This window comes from Carcharodon carcharias, chromosome 1 (genome assembly GCF_017639515.1).
Source record: "Carcharodon carcharias isolate sCarCar2 chromosome 1, sCarCar2.pri, whole genome shotgun sequence".
NCBI lineage: Eukaryota > Metazoa > Chordata > Chondrichthyes > Lamniformes > Lamnidae > Carcharodon > Carcharodon carcharias.
The window spans coordinates 269,464,042-269,488,014 of record NC_054467.1 but is presented as its reverse complement, the minus strand read 5'-3'; the positions used below and the strand labels follow the sequence as shown (position 1 = coordinate 269,488,014).

At 37.5% G+C, this 23,973-nt stretch overlaps 1 protein-coding gene across 1 annotated transcript in view; it reads right to left on the bottom strand.

Annotated features, from left to right (window-relative positions):
* mogs (mannosyl-oligosaccharide glucosidase) overlaps positions 1–23,973 on the bottom strand; it is a 148,368-nt gene that overhangs the window by 18,069 nt on the left and 106,326 nt on the right. Inside the window, exon 4 of the mRNA XM_041196154.1 lies at positions 7,393–7,586. Within this exon, the coding sequence (XP_041052088.1) occupies positions 7,393–7,586 (194 nt within the window). The remainder of the gene's footprint in view (positions 1–7,392; positions 7,587–23,973) is intronic.

The window sequence follows — 23,973 nt, the reverse complement described above, 5'->3', positions numbered from 1 at the left end:
AAGCTCTTCCAAAATTTGAGGGAAGAGATGTGGAGGCATTTTTTATTTCATTTGAGAAGGTAGCTAAACAAATGAAATAGCCACAGAAAAACTAGACATTGTTGTTACAATACAATCCAGGTTGGTGGATAAGAGCATGAGGTTTATGCTTCGCTGTCAGAAGAAATGTCGGTGAATTATGATGTGGTGAAAAAGGCTATTTTGAGTGCATACGAGTTGGTTCCTGAAGCTTACAGGCAGAAATTAGGAATATGAGAAAACAGCCTGAGCAAACTTTTATTGAGTTTGAAAGAGTAAAACAACGTAGGAAGAAACTTAAGCAAGGAGTCAGGAGGGCTAAAAGGGGTCATGAAAAGTCACTGGCAACCAGGGTTAAGGAAAATCCCAAGGCCTGTTATACATATGTAAAAAGCAAGATGGTAGCCAGGGAAAGGCTGGGCCCACTCAGGGACAGAGGTGGGAATGTGTGTGTGGAGCCAGAAGAAATGGGAGAGATACTAAATGAATACTTCTCATCAGTATTCACCAAAGAGAAGGACTTAGCAGAAGGTTTGTCTAGAGAAGAGTGTGCAGATAGCCTGGATCATGTTGAGATCAAAAAAGAGGAGTTGTTAGGCGTCTTGAAGAATATTAAGATGGATAAGTGCCCAGGGCCAGATGGGATCCACCCCAGAGTACTGAGGGAGGCAAGGGAGGAGATTGCTGGGGCCTTGACAGAAATCTTTGTATCCTCACTGGCTATGGGTGAGGTCGCAGAAGACTGGAGAATGGCCAATGTTATTCCATTGTTTAAGAAGGGTAGCAGGGATAATCCAGGAAATTACAGGCCGGTGAGCCTTACGTCAGTGGTAGGGAAATTATTGGAGAAGATTCTTTGTGACAGGATTTACTACCATTTGGAAGCAAATGGGCGTATTAGTGAGAGGCAGCATGGTTTGGTGAAGGGGAGGTCGTGTCTTACTAACTTGATCGAGTTTTTCGAGGAAGTGACAAAGATGATCGACGATGGAAGGGCAGTGGATGTTATATACATGGATTTCAGTAAGGCCTTTGACAAGGTCCCCCATGGCAGACTGGTACAGAAGGTAAAGTCGCACGGGATCAGAGGTGAGCTGGCAAGATGGATACAGAATTGGCTTGGTCATAGAAGACAGAGGGTAGCAGTGGAAGGGTGCTTTTCTGAATGGAGAGCTGTGACTAGTGGTGTTCCGCAGGGATCAGTGCTGGGACCTTTGCTGTTTGTAGTATACATAAATGATTTGGAGGAAAATTAACTGGGCTAATTAGTAAGTTTGCAGACGACACTAAGGTTGGAGGAGTTGCAGATAGTGAAGCGGATTGTCAAAGGATACAATGGGATATAGATCGGTTGGAGACTTGGGCGGAGAAATGGCAGATGGTGTGTTTAATCCGGACAAATGCGAGATAATGCATTTTGGAAGGTCTAATACAGATAGGAATTATACAGTAAATGGCAGAACCCTTAGGTGCATTGACGGGCAGAGGGATCTGGCTGTACAGGTCCACAGGTCACTGAAAGTGGCAACGCAGGTGGATAAGGTAGTCAGGAAGGCAAAAGGCATGCTTGCCTTCATTGGCACGGGTATTGAGTATAAAAGCTGGGAAGTCATGCTGCAGCTGTATAGAACCTTGGTTAGGCCACACTTGGAATATTGCGTGCAATTCTGGTCACCACATTATCAGAAGGATATGGAGGCGTTGGAGAGGGTGCAGAGGAGGTTTACCAGGATGCTGCCTGGTCTGAAGGTTATTGGCTATGAGGAGAGGTTGGAGAAACTCGGATTGTTCTCACTAGAGCGACAGAGATTGAGGGGTGACTTGATAGAAGTTTACAAAATTATGAGTGGCATGGACAGAGTAAATAGTCAGAAGCTTTTTCCCAGGGTGGAAGAGTCAATTACTAGGGGACATAGATTTAAGGTGAGAGGAGAAAACTATAGAGGAGATGTGTAGGGCAAGTTTTTTTACGCAGAGGGTAGTGAGTATCTGGAATTCACTGCCAGAGGAGGTGGTGGAAGCAGATATGATAGTGGTGTTTAAAAGTCAGCTTGACAAATACATGAATAGGATGGGAATAGAGGGATACGGACCCCAGAAGTGCAAAATGTTTTAGTTGACGGGTAATATGATCGGCGCAGGCTTGGAGGGCCGAAGGGCCTGTTCCTGTGCTGTACTTTTCTTTGTTCATTGTTCTAAATGGGATTAGGTAGGTAGGTCAGGTGTTTCTCACGTGTCAGTGTAGACTCAATGGGCCAAAGGGCCTCTTCTGCACTGTGATTCTGTGAAACGTGAGTTTCAGAGCAAGGTGGTGAATTAAAATGGCAAGCAACCAGGAAGTCAGAAAAATGCTTGCGGACTGAGTGAAGGTATTCTGCAAAGTGGTCACCCAGTCTCCCCAGTGTAAAGGAGGTCACATTGTGATTTTCCAATTCAGTGGGGGAGGGGGCAATCCTTGGTTGAGGAAAAAAGGAAGACATGTCAGGAGCGCTGTTGTGAAAGTTCGCGACATCAGAACCGATGCGACGGAGATGGAGAAACTGGAAAAATCATATTTGACTCGAAACATTAGCTCTGCTTCTCTCTCCACAGATGCCAGACCGGCTGAGTTTTTCCAGCACATTCTATTTTTAATTAATAGTGAGTACTGGTTAACTGTTGTGTTTTGAACTGGAGGAATGCTTCCAGTGGAGTTCCCAGGGGGCGGTGTTAGGTCCCCTGCCCTCCTTAAGATATATTAATGATCTATACCTTGATGTACAGGGTACAATTTTAAAATTTGCGGACGATACGAAACTCAGAAATAACTGTGAGGAGGACATTGTAGAACTTCAAAAGGAAATAGACAGGTTGATACAATGGGCGGACAAGTGGCAGATAAAATTTAATGAAGAGAAATGTGAAGTGATTCATTTTGATAGGAAGATCATGGAGAGACAATATAAAGTAAGGGGCAGCTAATAAAGTATACAGCATCCTGGGCTTTATTAATAGGGGCATAGAACACAAAAGTATGGAGGTTATGCTAAATTGTATAAAATACTGGTTTGGCCTCAACTGGAGCATTATGTCTAATTCTAGGCATCACACTTTAGGAGGGGTGTGAAGGCATTAGTGAGAGTGCAGAAAAGGTTCATGATTCACTCTACCCCAGAGGGCCATGGAAGCAATCACTGAGTATGTTTAAGGTAGAGATTGATAGATTGCTGATTAACAATAACGTAAAGGGTTATGGGGATAGTGTAGGTAAAAGGCATTGAAGTGTTCAAACAGCCACGATTGTATTGAATGGAGGAGCATGCTCGACGGGCTGAATGGCCTTCTCCTGTTCCTATGCTCCTATGAGAATGGTTCCAGAGATGAGGAACTTCAGTTACGTAGATAGACTGGGGGGTATAATGGGTGCAGGGGTAATGTCTCTAGACCAGTAATCCAGAGGCCACTCTAATACACTTGGGGCATGGGCTCAAATCCCACCAAAGCAGCTGGTGCAATTTAAATTCAAGTTATACATCTGGAATATAAACTAGTCTCAGTAATGGTGACCATGAAACTGGTTCACTAATATCCTTTAGGGAAGGGAATCTGCCATCTTTGCCTGGCCTGACCAACATGTGACTCCAGAGCCACCACAATGTGGTTGATTCTTAATTGCCCTCTGAAATGGCCACTCAGTTCAAGGGCAAATTCAAGGGAAATGGCCAAACCACTCAGTTCAAGGGCAATTAGGGATAGGCAACATATGCTGGCCCTGCCAACGACACCCATATCCCGTGAAAGAATAAATACAAAAAAGTTGGAGCACTGGGACTGTTCTCCTTGGAGAAGTGGAGGTAGGGAGGAGATTTGATAGAGATATTCAAAATCATGAGGGGTCTAGACAGAGTAGATAGGGAGAAACTGTTCCATTGGTGGAAGGATCAAGAACCAATTTAAGCTAATTGGCTAAAGAAGCAATGGTGACATCAAGAAAAGCTTTGTCATGCAGCAAGAGGTTGGGATTTCGAATACACTGCTTGGGAGTGTGGTGGAGGCAGGTTTATTTGAGGCATTCAAAAGGAAACCGGATAATTATCTGAAAAGAAAGCATGTGCAGCACCAAGGGGAGAAGGCATGAGAATTGCACTAAGTGAATTGCTCCTTCAGAGAGCAGATACGACAAACCAAATCATTTCCTTTTGCGCTGTAATCATGCTAGGTACACCCACAGTGCTGTTAGGGAGGGAGTTCCAGGAGTTTGTCCCTGTGGTGTAGGTACACCCACAGTCCTGTTAGGGAGGGAGTTCCAGGAGTTTGTCCGTGCGGTGTAGGTACACCCACAAGTGCTGTTAGGGAGGGAGTTCCAGGAGTTTATCCGTGCGGTGTAGGTACACCCTCAGTGCTGTTAGGGAGGGAGTTCCAGGAGTTTGTCCCAGTTGTGTAGGTACACCCTCAGTGCTGTTAGGGAGGGAGTTCCAGGAGTTTGTCCCAGTTGTGTAGGTACACCCTCAGTGCTGTTAGGGAGGGAGTTCCAGGAGTTTGTCCCAGTTGTGTAGGTACACCCTCAGTGCTGTTAGGGAGGGAGTTCCAGGAGTTTGTCTGTGCGGTGTAGGTACACCCTCCGTGCTGTTAGGGAGGGAGTTCCAGGAGCTTGTCCGTGCGGTGTAGGTACACCCACAGTGCTGTTAGGGAGGGAGTATCCAGGAGTTTGTCCGTGCAGTGTAGGTACACCCACAGTGCTGTTAGGGAGGGAGTTCCAGGTGTTTGACCCAGCGACAGTGAAGGAATATTCAATATCCAAGTCAGGATGGTGAGTGGCTTGGTGGAGGACTTCCAGGTGGTGGTGTTCCCATGTATCTGCTGCCCTTGTCCTTCTAGGTGGCAGCTGTCATGATTTGGAAGGTGCTGTCTAAGGAGCCCTGGGGAGTTCCTGCAGTGCATCTTGTAGATGGTACACACACTGCTGCTACTGTGCATCGGTGGTAGAGGGAGTGAATGTTTCTGGAATGGGTGCCAATTAAGTGGGCTGCTTTCTCCTAGGTGGTATCTTGAGTGTTGTTGGAGCTGCATTCATCCAGGCAAGTGGGGAGTATTCCATCACACTCCTAACTTGTGCCTTGTAGATGGTGGACAGGCTTTGGTAAGTCAGGAAATGACTTACTCGTCGCAGGATTCTGAGCCTCTGGCCTGCTCTTGTAGCCACAATATTTATATGGCCAGTCCAGTTCAGTTTCTGGGCAATGGTAACCCCCAAGATGTTGATAGTGGGGGATTCAGCGATGGTAATGCCATTGAATGTCAAGGGGCAATGGTTAGATTCTCTCTTGTTGGAGATGATCATTGCCTGACACTTGTTTGATGCAAATGTTACTTGCCACTTGACAGCCTAAGCCTGGATATTGTCCAGGTCTTGCTGCATTTGGACATGCTTCAGTATCTGAGGAGTTGCGAATGGTGCTGAACATTGTGCAATCATCAGGGAACATCCCCACTTCTGACCTTATGATGGAAAGATGGTTTGGTAGAACGCTACTCTGAGGAACTCCTGCAGTGATGTCCTGGAACAAAATGACTGACCTCCAACAACTACAACCATGTTCCTTTGTGCTGGATACGTCTCCAACCAGCGTAGAGTTTATCCCGATTACTCCAGTTTTGTTAGGGCTCCTTGATGTCACACTCGGTCAAATACCATCTTGATGTCATCTATATGTACAATTGCTCTGCCAATCTGTGTGTGAATTTACACTTATGTACAACAGCTCTGCAAATATATGTGTGGATGTACACCCAGCCCTCAAAACTCCAGCACACGTACAGTTTTGTTTCTTTTACGTCTTTAGACTGGGAACCGGCCCTGTGCGTGTGTGCAGATGAAAAGAGGCAAAGTCAAATGACACGAAACTGCAGCTCAGGTGACCTGAACCGGAGTGCCATGAGAGACAAGTTATCCAGGGAGCAGGACTTGGGGATAGGGACAAGGAGAAGGTCCTAAACCAACAAGAACCTCCCAAACAAAAGAGTGGGACAGAAATAGGTCCCAGAAGACTGTCCTTGTCCCTTGCCTGGGGCTAAGATCAAAAACAGGTCCTGTTAAGTAACGTTGAGAGGAAGGAGCAGAAAAATAGGTTCTGAGTTAAAGAATAAGCTGCAGGGAGCAGACTTGAAGCGAAGCAGTCTTAAGAGAGGCCCAGAAGATTCGAGAGCACAGCCGAAGGTCAGTGACTCCTTATCGCAGGCCTACTGGACCAGTGGTGTTCTGCTTGGCACAGCCAAAGATCTGAAAATGTGCTTGGAAGGTGAAGTTTGAGTGTACATGGAAATCCAGTGAAAAAGAATCTTGGAAGATGAGATTGAAACCCTGGAGATGGATTCTTGTTTACACAGTCCGAGCGGGAGCGACATTTGGAGAGGCTTCCAAGGTGATTTCTTTCAAACGTGGAGATTGGAAACCCTCATGAGAAAGATAAGAGTTTCAAAGAGAGCGGCTGGCTTATGGTCTGACAAGTATCTGGGTGGGGTGTTGAGAAATCCATAGAATATGTTTTGGTTACATCTGTCATTTATTTTGTAGTGTGATGTGTCTATCCACAGTTCATCAGTTGGTTCACATGTACTGCATACTTACTCTGAACATTAGAGCATAAGTTTTTTTTATTGGTTCATGGGATGCAGGTGTCACTAGGCCAGCATTTATTAGCTATCCCTAATTGCACTTGTTCAGAGGGCATTAAAGAGCCAACCACATTGCAAGTGGATTCACATGTAGAACCAGGTGGGTTTTTAATGATAATCGGCAATGATTTTGTGGTCTTCATCAGACTTCTAATTCCAGATTTTTTACTATTTTTATCAAGTTTAACCATCTGCTGTGATGGGATTTGAACCCAGAGCATTACTCTGGGTCTCTGGAATACTTGTCCAGTGACAATACCACTATGCCACCACAAAGTTGGACATGGTAAAATGCTTTATCTTTCTATATTTGTATGTGTCTGTAAAGATATAGCTAGGGTGAAGAAGCAGTGAACATTTGAATAATTTTCTTGTGTCTCTATTGAGATCAGTTCAACCTTTTCATCAGCTCTAATATAGTTCATTTTTCTTGTTTCATAAATGTTTTAGTCTTCGTGTTAAAAGTTCATCAGCAGACTCCGATGAACTTGTTCAGTAACTTTCCTCCGTGGTTTCAAAAAAAGTTAGCATATATCAAGCCAGGTTTCACTCTAGGATTTGACTTATCCAGTATTAACATCAGCTGGGATCGTAACAATATGTTTAAAAGCTTGGTAAATATATGTGTGAATGTATACCTATATGTAGATCAACTCTGTAAATATGTGCTGACTTTCAACTTGCTTTTAGAAAGGTTGTTTAATAATGAGACAATCTCACCTGGCATATTTATAGTTCCTGGATTTTAGTGCAGTTGGTGCCAGGAAGGTGATTTTGAATTTTCCCAGCTCCTCTGATGAACCTGATACTGCCATTAGCTTGCTTTTCTCCTCAACATGTGGCTGCAGTATTCCTTGTCCATCACTGGCGACATAAAATAACAGCGATATCACTGGGTTCTCCGGGGCGGAACTCTGCAATAAAAATAGGTTGCCAATAAAAATCACATCAACATCTCATTGACCTTTCTTTACCAAGAATAAACAATGCTGTGTTTGGAAAATTGGGATACGGGTGTCTCTGGCAAGGTCAACATTTGGTCATCCTGAAATGTTCTTGAGAAGATGGTGATGAGTTGCCTTCTTCAACCCACTGCGGTCCATCTGGTGTAGGTACACCATATTAGGAAGGGAGCTGCAGGTTTTAGACTCAGTAACAGTGAAGGAGCAGCAATATTGTTTGAAGTAAGGATGGTATGTGGCTTGATGGGGAATTTGCAGGTGGAGGTGTTCCCATGCATCTGCTGCCCTTGTCCTTCTAGAAGATAGAGGTTGCGAGTTTTGGAAGGTGCTGTTGAAGGAGCCTTGGTGGGTTGCTGCAGTCATCCTGTAGATGGTATACACACTAACTATCACTGTGCATCAATGGTGGAGGGAGTGAATGTTGAAGGTGGTGGATAGAGTGCTGATCATGGAATCTGCACTATCTTGGCTGAGGTTGAGCTTTTTGAGTGTTGTTGGAGCTGTTCTCATCTAGGGCCAGGTAGAGCTGGATAGAGGGTCAGTGATAGGTAGAGATAACCAAAAGATGTCACAGACAAAAGGACAAAGAGGTGTTGAAGATGGTGATATTATCTAAAGGAATGTGCTAATTAAGGGTAGAAAGCAGGACGAGCAAGTTACAGATAGACCTAGTGGGGATCGAAATGGCTAAAAGGTAGAGACAAAACAATGGATGGAAATACGTTTAAAAATAATGGAAATAGGTGGGAAAAGAAAAATCTATATAAATTATTGGAAAAAAAAGGGGGGATCAGAAAGGGGGTGGGGATGGAGGAGAGAGTTCATGATCTAAAATTGTTCAACTCAATATTCAGTCCGGAAGGCTGTAAAGTGCCCAGGCGGAAGATGACACTCCTCCATCACCCCCTACACCTCAACCCCCTCCCACGGCACCTTCCCATGCAACCGCAGAAGGTGCAACACCTGTCCCTTTACTTCCCTCCTCCTCACCGTCCAAGGGCCCAAACACTCCTTTCAAGTGAAGCAGCATTTCACTTGCACTTCTTTCAACTTAGTCTACTGCATTCGCTGCTCCCAGTGCGGTTTCCTCTACATTGGAGAGACCAAACGCAGACTGGGTGACCGCTTTGCAGAACACCTGTGATCTGTCCGCAAGCATTACCCAGACCTCCCTGTCGCTTGCCATTTCAACACTCCACCCTGCTCTCATGCCCACATGTCCATCCTTGGCTTGCTGCATTGTTCCAGTGAAGCTCAACACAAACTGGAGGAACAGCAGCTCATCTTCCGACTAGGCACTTTACAGCCTTCCAGACTGAATATTGAGTTCAACAATTTTAGATCATGAACTCTCTCCTCCATCCCCACCCCCTTTCCAATTCTCCCCCTCCTTTTTGTTTTTTCCAATAATTTATATATATTTTTCTTTTCCCACCTATTTCCATTATTTTTAAATGTATTTCCATCCATTGTTTTATCTCTACCTTTTAGCCTATTTCGATCCCTTCCCCCCACCCCACCCCCACTAGGTCTATCTGTAACTTGCTCATCCTGCTTTCTACCCTTAATTAGCACATTCCTTTAGATAATATCACCACCTTCAACACCTCTTTGTCCTTTTGTCTATGACATCTTTTGGTTATCTCCACCTATCACTGACCCTCTATCCAGCTCTACTTGTCCCACCCCCCCCTTAAACCAGCTTATATTTCTCCTCTCTTCTATTTTTACTTAGTTCTGTTGAAGGGTCATTCGGACTCGAAATGTTAACTGTGTTCCTCTCTGCAGATGCTGCCAGGCCTGCTGAGTTTTTCCAGGTATTTTTGTTTTTGTTTGTGTAACTCAATCTATTGGCGAATAAGCCAAGGAGGAAGACTGCCCTAACTGGCTCTCTCCCGGCCTTGCCTGAAATTCCATGTGGTTATTATCCCACAGCAAGAGAATCTTCATCTGCATATAACTTATCTGCATTTGGACCTGAAAAGCTGGGATATCCATGCCGTGGCTCCTTTGGAACAAGTGTCCCGACAACTATGGTGGCCAGCAACTGTCTTCACATGAGGGGGCACCAGATCGACAGCCCCGAAACCCTGCAAACTTTATCCTATTCTTATAATGTTTTTCTCAACCGTCCATCCCTGCAGAAACTTCCTGTGTGTGTGTGTGTGTGTGAGTGCGAGTGCGCACACGCTGGGGAATTTTTAAAAGGGATAGGTAGTTATACTTTCAGATTACGATTGTGTGTTAACCAGTTCTTGCAACTTGTTAAAAAAGTTTTGTTTTACAATAAAGCAATCATTCTGAGTTTATTGAAAGAAGCCTGGTTAAAGTCACTTTTATTCTGGGTAACAGTAGTAAAATAGGCCACTTTAGTCAGTGAATTAAACATTTAAACTAACGGTACGACCTGTGGAGTACTGGGACTAGATAAGCTGTGCCCTCCTCCCACTCTGGTTGAAACAATGTGTCTGGATATGCTCCTCAAGTGCTGTAACTTGCACAGCTACGTAACTGATCCTGATTTTCAGCTAGCTGAGACACGATGTGGCCTTTTTCTGTGTCGTAAGCTTTCTATGATTTCAGATGTTAATTGTCACTTATCAGCCTAAGCCTGGATATTGTCCAGGTGTTGCTGCATTTGGACATGGACTGCTTCAGTATCTGAGGAGTCGTGAATGGTGCTGAACATTGTGCAATAATCAGCGAACACCCCCACTCCTGACCTTATGATGGAAGGAAGGTCATTGATGAAGCAGCTGAAGATGGTTGGGTCGAGGACATTACCCTGAGGAACTCCTGTAGTGATGTCCTGGAGCTGAGATGACTGACCTCCAACAACCACAATCATCTTTTGCTTGGTAGTACAGAACTTCAAAATTGCTGAAAAGAGAGACATGTTACTGAAGGTTTTCATCTTGTACTAGTCAGCACAAATGCAAGAATGCCAAATTTCAAACAATCACAACAATTTATATTGCATGAGAAAAATGCTCTGATTGGTTGGCAGGTTGGTTGGCCGAGGTGTTGCCATGGATAAAGCAAGGGGAAACTATAGGCTCTGTAGGCCTGGGGCCTGCAGCCAGTAATTTTTGCAATTTTGTATTTTTGCATTTTATTTCTGCTTTGTTCTTGATTTTAAGAAAACCTGTATTAAGCCTGAATTGAATATTTGAAGTTACTTTGATCAATCAACGGTTGGGGTTGCAGCCGGAGTGAAGTAGTCAACCACTCAAGACACAGGAAGGAGGGCCGTTGGTGGAGTGTCCACCCCCATGCAAAGTTATTCAGAGACTTGGTGATGTACGATCCAAGGGGAATTGCACCATTTTGGGCATTTGTCTTGAACAGACTAATTGGGGTTAACGATTGTAATACAGTAGCTATAGGATGTATCTGTGATATGGTACTAATATAGTAATAATTGGGGTTAACGATTGTAATACAGTGGCTATAGGATGTAACTGTGATATAGTACTAATTGGTACTAATATAGTACTAATTGAGGTTAACCATTGTAATACAGTAGCTATAGGATGTATCTGTGATATAGTACTAATTGGGGTTAACGATTGTAATACAGTAGCTATAGGATGTATCTGTGATATAGTAATAATTGGGGTTAACCATTGTAATACAGTAGCTATAGGATGTATCTGTGATATAGTACTAATTGGGGTTAACGATTGTAATACAGTAGCTATAGGATGTATCTGTGATATAGTAATAATTGGGGTTAACCATTGTAATACAGTAGCTATAGGATGTATCTGTGATATAGTACTAATTGGTACTAATATAGTAATAATTGGGGTTAACCATTGTAATACAGTAGCTATAGGATGTATCTGTGATATAGTACTAATTGGTACTAATATAGTAATAATTGGGGTTAAACATTGTAATACAGTAGCTATAGGATGTATCTGTGATATAGTACTAATTGGTACTAATATAGTAATAATTGGGGTTAACGATTGTAATACAGTAGCTATAGGATGTATCTGTGATATAGTACTAATTGGTACTAATATAGTACTAATTGGGGTTAACGATTGTAATACAGTATCTATAGGATGTATCTGTGATATAGTACTAATTGGTACTAATATAGTAATAATTGGGGTTAACCATTGTAATACAGTAGCTATAGGATGTATCTGTGATATAGTACTAATTGGTACTAATATAGTAATAATTGGGGTTAACCATTGTAATACAGTAGCTCTAGGATGTATCTGTGATATAGTACTAATTGGTACTAATATAGTACTAATTGGGGTTAACCATTGTAATACAGTAGCTATAGGATGTATCTGTGATATAGTACTAATTGGGGTTAACCATTGTAATACAGTAGCTATAGGATGTATCTGTGATTATAGTAATAATTGGGGTTAACCATTGTAATACAGTAGCTATAGGATGTATCTGTGATATAGTAATAATTGGGGTTAACCATTGTAATACAGTAGCTATAGGATGTATCTGTGATATAGTACTAATTGGGGTTAACCATTGTAATACAGTAGCTATAGGATGTATCTGTGATATAGTAATAATTGGGGTTAACCATTGTAATACAGTAGCTATAGGATGTATCTGTGATATAGTAATAATTGGGGTTAACCATTGTAATACAGTAGCTATAGGATGTATCTGTGATATAGTAATAATTGGGGTTAACCATTGTAATACAGTAGCTATAGGATGTATCTGTGATATAGTAATAATTGGGGTTAACCATTGTAATACAGTAGCTATAGGATGTATCTGTGATATAGTAATAATTGGGGTCAACCATTGTAATACAGTAGCTATAGGATGTATCTGTGATATAGTAATAATTGGGGTTAACCATTGTAATACAGTAGCTATAGGATGTATCTGTGATATAGTAATAATTGGGGTTAACCATTGTAATACAGTAGCTATAGGATGTATCTCTGATATAGTATTAATTGAGGTTAACCATTGTAATACAGTAGCTATAGGATGTATCTGTGATATAGTACTAATTGGGGTTAACCATTGTAATACAGTAGCTATAGGATGTATCTGTGATATAGTACTAATTGGTACTAATATAGTAATAAATGGGGTTAACCATTGTAATACAGTAGCTATAGGATGTATCTGTGATATAGTACTAATTGGTACTAATATAGTAATAATTGGGGTTAACCATTGTAATACAGTAGCTATAGGATGTATCTGTGATATAGTAATAATTGGGGTTAACCATTGTAATACAGTAGCTATAGGATGTATGTGTGATATAGTACTAATTGGGGTTAACCATTGTAATACAGTAGCTATAGGATGTATCTGTGATATAGTAATAATTGGGGTTAACCATTGTAATACAGTAGCTATAGGATGTATCTGTGATATAGTACTAATTGGGGTTAACCATTGTAATACAGTAGCTATAGGATGTATCTGTGATATAGTAATAATTGGGGTTAACCATTGTAATACAGTAGCTATAGGATGTATCTGTGATATAGTACTAATTGGGGTTAACGATTGTAATACAGTAGCTATAGGATGTATCTGTGATATAGTAATAATTGGGGTTAACCATTGTAATACAGTAGCTATAGGATGTATCTGTGATATAGTACTAATTGGGGTTAACCATTGTAATACAGTAGCTATAGGATGTATCTGTGATATAGTAATAATTGGGGTTAACCATTGTAATACAGTAGCCATAGGATGTATCTGTGATATAGTAATAATTGGGGTTAACCATTGTAATACAGTAGCTATAGGATGTATCTGTGATATAGTAATAATTGGGGTTAACCATTGTAATACAGTAGCTATAGGATGTATCTGTGATATAGTAATAATTGGGGTTAACCATTGTAATACAGTAGCTATAGGATGTATCTGTGATATAGTACTAATTGAGGTTAACCATTGTAATACAGTAGCTATAGGATGTATCTGTGATATAGTACTAATTGGGGTTAACCATTGTAATACAGTAGCTATAGGATGTATCTGTGATATAGTACTAATAGGTACTAATATAGTAATAATTGGGGTTAACCATTGTAATACAGTAGCTATAGGATGTATCTGTGATATAGTACTAATTGGTACTAATATAGTAATAATTGGGGTTAACCATTGTAATACAGTAGCTATAGGATGTAACTGTGATATAGTAATAATTGGGGTTAACCATTGTAATACAGTAGCTATAGGATGTATCTGTGATATAGTAATAATTGGGGTTAACCATTGTAATACAGTAGCTATAGGATGTATCTGTGATATAGTAATAATTGGGGTTAACCATTGTAATACAGTAGCTATAGGATGTATCTGTGATATAGTAATAATTGGGGTTAACCATTGTAATACAGTAGCTATAGGATGTATCTGTGATATAGTAATAATTGGGGTTAACCATTGTAATACAGTAGCTATAGGATGTATCTGTGATATAGTAATAATTGGGGTTAACCATTGTAATACAGTAGCTATAGGATGTATCTGTGATATAGTAATAATTGGGGTTAACCATTGTAATACAGTAGCTATAGGATGTATCTGTGATATAGTACTAATTGGGGTTAACCATTGTAATACAGTAGCTATAGGATGTATCTGTGATATAGTAATAATTGGGGTTAACCATTGTAATACAGTAGCTATAGGATGTATCTGTGATATAGTAATAATTGGGGTTAACCATTGTAATACAGTAGCTATAGAATGTTTCTGTGATATAGTAATAATTGGGGTTAACCATTGTAATACAGTAGCTATAGGATGTATCTGTGATATAGTAATAATTGGGGTTAACCATTGTAATACAGTAGCTATAGGATGTATCTGTGATATAGTAATAATTGGGGTTAACCATTGTAATACAGTAGCTATAGGATGTATCTGTGATATAGTAATAATTGGGGTTAACCATTGTAATACAGTAGCTATAGGATGTATCTGTGATATAGTACTAATTGGTACTAATATAGTAATAATTGGGGTTAACCATTGTAATACAGTAGCTATAGGATGTATCCGTGATATAGTAATAATTGGGGTTAACCATTGTAATACAGTAGCTATAGGATGTATCTGTGATATAGTACTAATTGGTACTAATATAGTACTAATTGGGGTTAACCATTGTAATACAGTAGCTATAGGATGTATCTGTGATATAGTAATAATTGGGGTTAACCATTGTAATACAGTAGCTATAGGATGTATCTGTGATATAGTACTAATTGGTACTAATATAGCAATAATTGGGATTACCGACTGTAATACAGTAGCTATAGGATGTATCTGTGATATAGTACTAATTGGGGTTAAGCATTGTAATACAGTAGCTATAGGATGTATCTGTGATATAGTACTAATTGGTACTAATATAGTACTAATTGGGGTTAACCATTGTAATACAGTAGCTATAGGATGTATCTGTGATATAGTACTAATTGGGGTTAACCATTGTAATACAGTAGCTATAGGATGTATCTGTGATATAGTACTAATTGGGGTTAACCATTGTAATACAGTAGCTATAGGATGTATCTGTGATATAGTACTAATTGGTACTAATATAGTAATAATTGGGGTTAACCATTGTAATACAGTAGCTATAGGATGTATCTGTGATATAGTATTAATTGGGGTTAACCATTGTAATACAGTAGCTATAGGATGTATCTGTGATACAGTACTAATTGGTACTAATATAGTACTAATTGGGGTTAACCATTGTAATACAGTAGCTATAGGATGTATCTGTGATATAGTAATAATTGGGGTTAACCATTGTAATACAGTAGCTATAGGATGTATCTGTGATATAGTACTAATTGAGGTTAACCATTGTAATACAGTAGCTATAGGATGTATCTGTGATATAGTACTAATTGGGGTTAACCATTGTAATACAGTAGCTATAGGATGTATCTGTGATATAGTAATAATTGGGGTTAACCATTGTAATACAGTAGCTATAGGATGTATCTGTGATATAGTAATAATTGGGGTTAACCATTGTAATACAGTAGCTATAGGATGTATCTGTGATATAGTAATAATTGGGGTTAACCATTGTAATACAGTAGCTACAGGATGTATCTGTGATATAGTACTAATTGAGGTTAACCATTGTAATACAGTAGCTATAGGATGTATCTTTGATATAGTACTAATTGGGGTTAACCATTGTAATACAGTAGCTATAGGATGTATCTGTGATATAGTACTAATTGGTACTAATATAGTAATAATTGGGGTTAACCATTGTAATACAGTAGCTATAGGATGTATCGGTGATATAGTACTAATTGGTACTAATATAGTAATAATTGGGGTTAACCATTGTAATACAGTAGCTATAGGATGTATGTGTGATATAGTAATAATTGGGGTTAACCATTGTAATACAGTAGCTATAGGATGTATCTGTGATATAGTAATAATTGGGGTTAACCATTGTAATACAGTAGCTATAGGATGTATCTGTGATATAGTAATAATTGGGGTTAACCATTGTAATACAGTAGCTATAGGATGTATCTGTGATATAGTAATAATTGGGGTTAACCATTGTAATACAGTAGCTATAGGATGTATCTGTGATATAGTAATAATTGGGGTTAACCATTGTAATACAGTAGCTATAGGATGTATCTGTCATATAGTACTAATTGGTACTAATATAGTAATAATTGGGGTTAACCATTGTAAAACAGTAGCTATAGGATGTATCCGTGATATAGTAATAATTGGGGTTAACCATTGTAATACAGTAGCTATAGGATGTATCTGTGATATAGTACTAATTGGTACTAATATAGTACTAATTGGGGTTAACCATTGTAATACAGTAGCTATAGGATGTATCTGTGATATAGTAATAATTGGGGTTAACCATTGTAATACAGTAGCTATAGGATGTATCTGTGATATAGTAATAATTGGGGTTAATCATTGTAATACAGTAGCTATAGGATGTATCTGTGATATAGTACTAATTGGTACTAATATAGCAATAATTGGGATTAACGACTGTAATACAGTAGCTATAGGATGTATCTGTGATATAGTACTAATTGGGGTTAAGCATTGTAATACAGTAGCTATAGGATGTATCTGTGATATAGTACTAATTGGTACTAATATAGTACTAATTGGGGTTAACCATTGTAATACAGTAGCTATAGGATGTATCTGTGATATAGTACTAATTGGGGTTAACCATTGTAATACAGTAGCTATAGGATGTATCTGTGATATAGTACTAATTGGGGTTAACCATTGTAATACAGTAGCTATAGGATGTATCTGTGATATAGTACTAATTGGTACTAATATAGTAATAATTGGGGTTAACCATTGTAATACAGTAGCTATAGGATGTATCTGTGATATAGTACTAATTGGGGTTAACCATTGTAATACAGTAGCTATAGGATGTATCTGTGATATAGTACTAATTGGTACTAATATAGTACTAATTGGGGTTAACCATTGTAATACAGTAGCTATAGGATGTATCTGTGATATAGTAATAATTGGGGTTAACCATTGTAATACAGTAGCTATAGGATGTATCTGTGATATAGTACTAATTGAGGTTAACCATTGTAATACAGTAGCTATAGGATGTATCTGTGATATAGTACTAATTGGGGTTAAACATTGTAATACAGTAGCTATAGGATATATCTGTGATATAGTAATAATTGGGGTTAACGATTGTAATACAGTAGCTATAGGATGTATCTGTGATATAGTAATAATTGGGGTTAACCATTGTAATACAGTAGCTATAGGATGTATCTGTGATATAGTAATAATTGGGGTTAACCATTGTAATAGAGTAGCTATAGGATGGATCTGTGATATAGTAATAATTGGGGTTAACCATTGTAATAGAGTAGCTATAGGATGTATCTGTGATATAGTACTAATTGGGGTTAACCATTGTAATACAGTAGCTATAGGATGTATCTGTGATATAGTAATAATTGGGGTTAACCATTGTAATACAGTAGCTATAGGATGTATCTGTGATATAGTACTAATTGGTACTAATATAGTAATAATTGGGGTTAACCATTGTAATACAGTAGCTATAGGATGTATCTGTGATATAGTAATAATTGGGGTTAACCATTGTAATACAGTAGCTATAGGATGTATCTGTGATATAGTAATAATTGGGGTTAACCATTGTAATACAGTAGCTATAGGATGTATCTGTGATATAGTAATAATTGGGGTTAACCATTGTAATACAGTAGCTATAGGATGTATCTGTGATATAGTACTAATTGGTACTAATATAGTACTAATTGGGGTTAACCATTGTAATACAGTAGCTATAGGATGTATCTGTGATATAGTAATAATTGGGGTTAACCATTGTAATACAGTAGCTATAGGATGTATCTGTGATATAGTAATAATTGGGGTTAATCATTGTAATACAGTAGCTATAGGATGTATCTGTGATATAGTACTAATTGGTACTAATATAGCAATAATTGGGATTAACGACTGTAATACAGTAGCTATAGGATGGATCTGTGATATAGTACTAATTGGGGTTAAGCATTGTAATACAGTAGCTATAGGATGTATCTGTGATATAGTACTAATTGGTACTAATATAGTACTAATTGGGGTTAACCATTGTAATACAGTAGCTATAGGATGTATCTGTGATATAGTACTAATTGGGGTTAACCATTGTAATACAGTAGCTATAGGATGTATCTGTGATATAGTACTAATTGGGGTTAACCATTGTAATACAGTAGCTATAGGATGTATCTGTGATATAGTACTAATTGGTACTAATATAGTAATAATTGGGGTTAACCATTGTAATACAGTAGCTATAGGATGTATCTGTGATATAGTACTAATTGGGGTTAACCATTGTAATACAGTAGCTATAGGATGTATCTGTGATATAGTACTAATTGGTACTAATATAGTACTAATTGGGGTTAACCATTGTAATACAGTAGCTATAGGATGTATCTGTGATATAGTAATAATTGGGGTTAACCATTGTAATACAGTAGCTATAGGATGTATCTGTGATATAGTACTAATTGAGGTTAACCATTGTAATACAGTAGCTATAGGATGTATCTGTGATATAGTACTAATTGGGGTTAAACATTGTAATACAGTAGCTATAGGATATATCTGTGATATAGTAATAATTGGGGTTAACGATTGTAATACAGTAGCTATAGGATGTATCTGTGATATAGTAATAATTGGGGTTAACCATTGTAATACAGTAGCTATAGGATGTATCTGTGATATAGTAATAATTGGGGTTAACCATTGTAATAGAGTAGCTATAGGATGGATCTGTGATATAGTAATAATTGGGGTTAACCATTGTAATAGAGTAGCTATAGGATGTATCTGTGATATAGTACTAATTGGGGTTAACCATTGTAATACAGTAGCTATAGGATGTATCTGTGATATAGAACTAATTGGGGTTAACCATTGTAATACAGTAGCTATAGGATGTATCTGTAATATAGTACTAATTGGGGTTAACCATTGTAATACAGTAGCTATAGGATGTATCTGTGATATAGTACTAATTGGGGTTAACCATTGTAATACAGTAGCTATAGGATGTATCTGTGATATAGTACTAATTGGTACTAATATAGTACTAATTGGGGTTAACCATTGTAATACAGTAGCTATAGGATGTATCTGTGATATAGTAATAATTGGGGTTAACCATTGTAATACAGTAGCTATAGGATGTATCTGTGATATAGTAATAATTGGGGTTAACCATTGTAATACAGTAGCTATAGGATGTATCTGTGATATAGTACTAATTGGGGTTAACCATTGTAATACAGTAGCTATAGGATGTATCTGTGATATAGTACTAATTGGGGTTAACCGTTGTAATACAGTAGCTATAGGATGTATGTGTGATATAGTACTAATTGGGGTTAACCATTGTAATACAGTAGCTATAGGATGTATCTGTGATATAGTAATAATTGGGGTTAACCATTGTAATACAGTAGCTATAGGATGTATCTGTGATATAGTACTAATTGGGGTTAACCATTGTAATACAGTAGCTATAGGATGTATCTGTGATATAGTAATAATTGGGGTTAACCATTGTAATACAGTAGCTATAGGATGTATCTGTGATATAGTACTAATTGGGGTTAACGATTGTAATACAGTAGCTATAGGATGTATCTGTGATATAGTAATAATTGGGGTTAACCATTGTAATACAGTAGCTATAGGATGTATCTGTGATATAGTACTAATTGGGGTTAACCATTGTAATACAGTAGCTATAGGATGTATCTGTGATATAGTAATAATTGGGGTTAACCATTGTAATACAGTAGCTATAGGATGTATCTGTGATATAGTAATAATTGGGGTTAACCATTGTAATACAGTAGCTATAGGATGTATCTGTGATATAGTACTAATTGAGGTTAACCATTGTAATACAGTAGCTATAGGATGTATCTGTGATATAGTACTAATTGGGGTTAACCATTGTAATACAGTAGCTATAGGATGTATCTGTGATATAGTACTAATAGGTACTAATATAGTAATAATTGGGGTTAACCATTGTAATACAGTAGCAATAGGATGTATCTGTGATATAGTACTAATTGGTACTAATATAGTAATAATTGGGGTTAACTATTGTAATACAGTAGCTATAGGATGTATCTGTGATATAGTAATAATTGGGGTTAACCATTGTAATACAGTAGCTATAGGATGTATCTGTGATATAGTAATAATTGGGGTTAACCATTGTAATACAGTAGCTATAGGATGTATCTGTGATATAGTAATAATTGGGGTTAACCATTGTAATACAGTAGCTATAGGATGTATCTGTGATATAGTACTAATTGGGGTTAACCATTGTAATACAGTAGCTATAGGATGTATCTGTGATATAGTAATAATTGGGGTTAACCATTGTAATACAGTAGCTATAGGATGTATCTGTGATATAGTAATAATTGGGGTTAACCATTGTAATACAGTAGCTATAGGATGTATCTGTGATATAGTAATAATTGGGGTTAACCATTGTAATACAGTAGCTATAGGATGTATCTGTGATATAGTAATAATTGGGGTTAACCATTGTAATACAGTAGCTATAGGATGTATCTGTGATATAGTAATAATTGGGGTTAACCATTGTAATACAGTAGCTATAGGATGTATCTGTGATATAGTAATAATTGGGGTTAACCATTGTAATACAGTAGCTATAGGATGTATCTCTGATATAGTATTAATTGAGGTTAACCATTGTAATACAGTAGCTATAGGATGTATCTGTGATATAGTACTAATTGGGGTTAACCATTGTAATACAGTAGCTATAGGATGTATCTGTGATATAGTACTAATTGGTACTAATATAGTAATAATTGGGGTTAACCATTGTAATACAGTAGCTATAGGATGTATCTGTGATATAGTAATAATTGGGGTTAACCATTGTAATACAGTAGCTATAGGATGTATCTGTGATATAGTACTAATTGGGGGTAACCATTGTAATACAGTAGCTATAGGATGTATCTGTGATATAGTAATAATTGGGGTTAACGATTGTAATACAGTAGCTATAGGATGTATCTGTGATATAGTAATAATTGGGGTTAACCACTGTAATACAGTAGCTATAGGATGTATCTGTGATATAGTACTAATTGGTACTAATATAGTACTAATTGGGGTTAACCATTGTAATACAGTAGCTATAGGATGTATCTGTGATATAGTAATAATTGGGGTTAACCATTGTAATACAGTAGCTATAGGATGTATCTGTGATATAGTAATAATTGGGGTTAACCATTGTAATACAGTAGCTATAGGATGTATCTGTGATATAGTACTAATTGGTACTAATATAGCAATAATTGGGATTAACGACTGTAATACAGTAGCTATAGGATGTATCTGTGATATAGTACTAATTGGGGTTAAGCATTGTAATACAGTAGCTATAGGATGTATCTGTGATATAGTACTAATTGGTACTAATATAGTACTAATTGGGGTTAACCATTGTAATACAGTAGCTATAGGATGTATCTGTGATATAGTAATAATTGGGGTTAACCATTGTAATAAAGTAGCTATAGGATGTATCTGTGATATAGTACTAATTGAGGTTAACCATTGTAATACAGTAGCTATAGGATGTATCTGTGATATAGTACTAATTGGGGTTAACCATTGTAATACAGTAGCTATAGGATGTACCTGTGATATAGTAATAATTGGGGTTAACCATTGTAATACAGTAGCTATAGGATGTATCTGTGATATAGTAATAATTGGGGTTAACCATTGTAATACAGTAGCTATAGGATGTATCTGTGATATAGTAATAATTGGGGTTAACCATTGTAATACAGTAGCTACAGGATGTATCTGTGATATAGTACTAATTGAGGTTAACCATTGTAATACAGTAGCTATAGGATGTATCTTTGATATAGTACTAATTGGGGTTAACCATTGTAATACAGTAGCTATAGGATGTATCTGTGATATAGTACTAATTGGTACTAATATAGTAATAATTGGGGTTAACCATTGTAATACAATAGCTATAGGATGTATCGGTGATATAGTACTAATTGGTACTAATATAGTAATAATTGGGGTTAACCATTGTAATACAGTAGCTATAGGATGTATCTGTGATATAGTAATAATTGGGGTTAACCATTGTAATACAGTAGCTATAGGATGTATCTGTGATATAGTAATAATTGGGGTTAACCATTGTAATACAGTAGCTATAGGATGTATCTGTGATATAGTAATAATTGGGGGTTAACCATTGTAATACAGTAGCTATAGGATGTATCTGTGATATAGTAATAATTGGGGTTAACCATTGTAATACAGTAGCTATAGGATGTATCTGTGATATAGTAATAATTGGGGTTAACCATTGTAATACAGTAGCTATAGGATGTATCTATGATATAGTAATAATTGGGGTTAACCATTGTAATACAGTAGCTATAGGATGTATCTGTGATATAGTAATAATTGGGGTTAACCATTGTAATACAGTAGCCATAGGATGTATCTGTGATATAGTAATAATTGGGGTTAACCATTGTAATACAGTAGCTATAGGATGTATCTGTGATATAGTAATAATTGGGGTTAACCATTGTAATACAGTAGCTATAGGATGTATCTGTGATATAGTAATAATTGGGGTTAACCATTGTAATACAGTAGCTATAGGATGTATCTGTGATATAGTAATAATTGGGGTTAACCATTGTAATACAGTAGCTATAGGATGTATCTGTGATATAATAATAATTGGGGTTAACCATTGTAATACAGTAGCTATAGGATGTATCTGTGATATAGTAATAATTGGGGTTAACCATTGTAATACTGTAGCTATACGATGTATCTGTGATATAGTAATAATTGGAGTTAACCATTGTAATACTGTAGCTATAGGATGTATCTGTGATATAGTAATAATTGGGGTTAACCATTGTAATACAGAAGCTATAGGATGTATCTGTGATATAGTAATAATTGGGGTTAACCATTGTAATACAGTAGCTATAGGATGTATCTGTGATATAGTAATAATTGGGGTTAACCATTGTAATACAGTAGCTATAGGATGTATCTGTGATATAGTAATAATTGGGGTTAACCATTGTAATACAGTAGCTATAGGATGTATCTGTGATATAGTACTAATTGAGGTTAACCATTGTAATACAGTAGCTATAGGATGTATCTGTGATATAGTACTAATTGGGGTTAACCATTGTAATACAGTAGCTATAGGATGTATGTGTGATATAGTACTAATTGGTACTAATATAGTAATAATTGGGGTTAACCATTGTAATACAGTAGCTATAGGATGTATCTGTGATATAGTACTAATTGGTACTAATATAGTAATAATTGGGGTTAACCATTGTAATACAGTAGCTATAGGATGTATCTGTGATATAGTAATAATTGGGGTTAACCATTGTAATACAGTAGCTATAGGATGTATCTGTGATATAGTAATAATTGGGGTTAACCATTGTAATACAGTAGCTATAGGATGTATCTGTGATATAGTAATAATTGGTACTAATATAGTAATAATTGGGGTTAACCATTGTAATACAGTAGCTATAGGATGTATCTGTGATATAGTACTAATTGGTACTAATATAGTAATAATTGGGGTTAAACATTGTAATACAGTAGCTATAGGATGTATCTGTGATATAGTACTAAT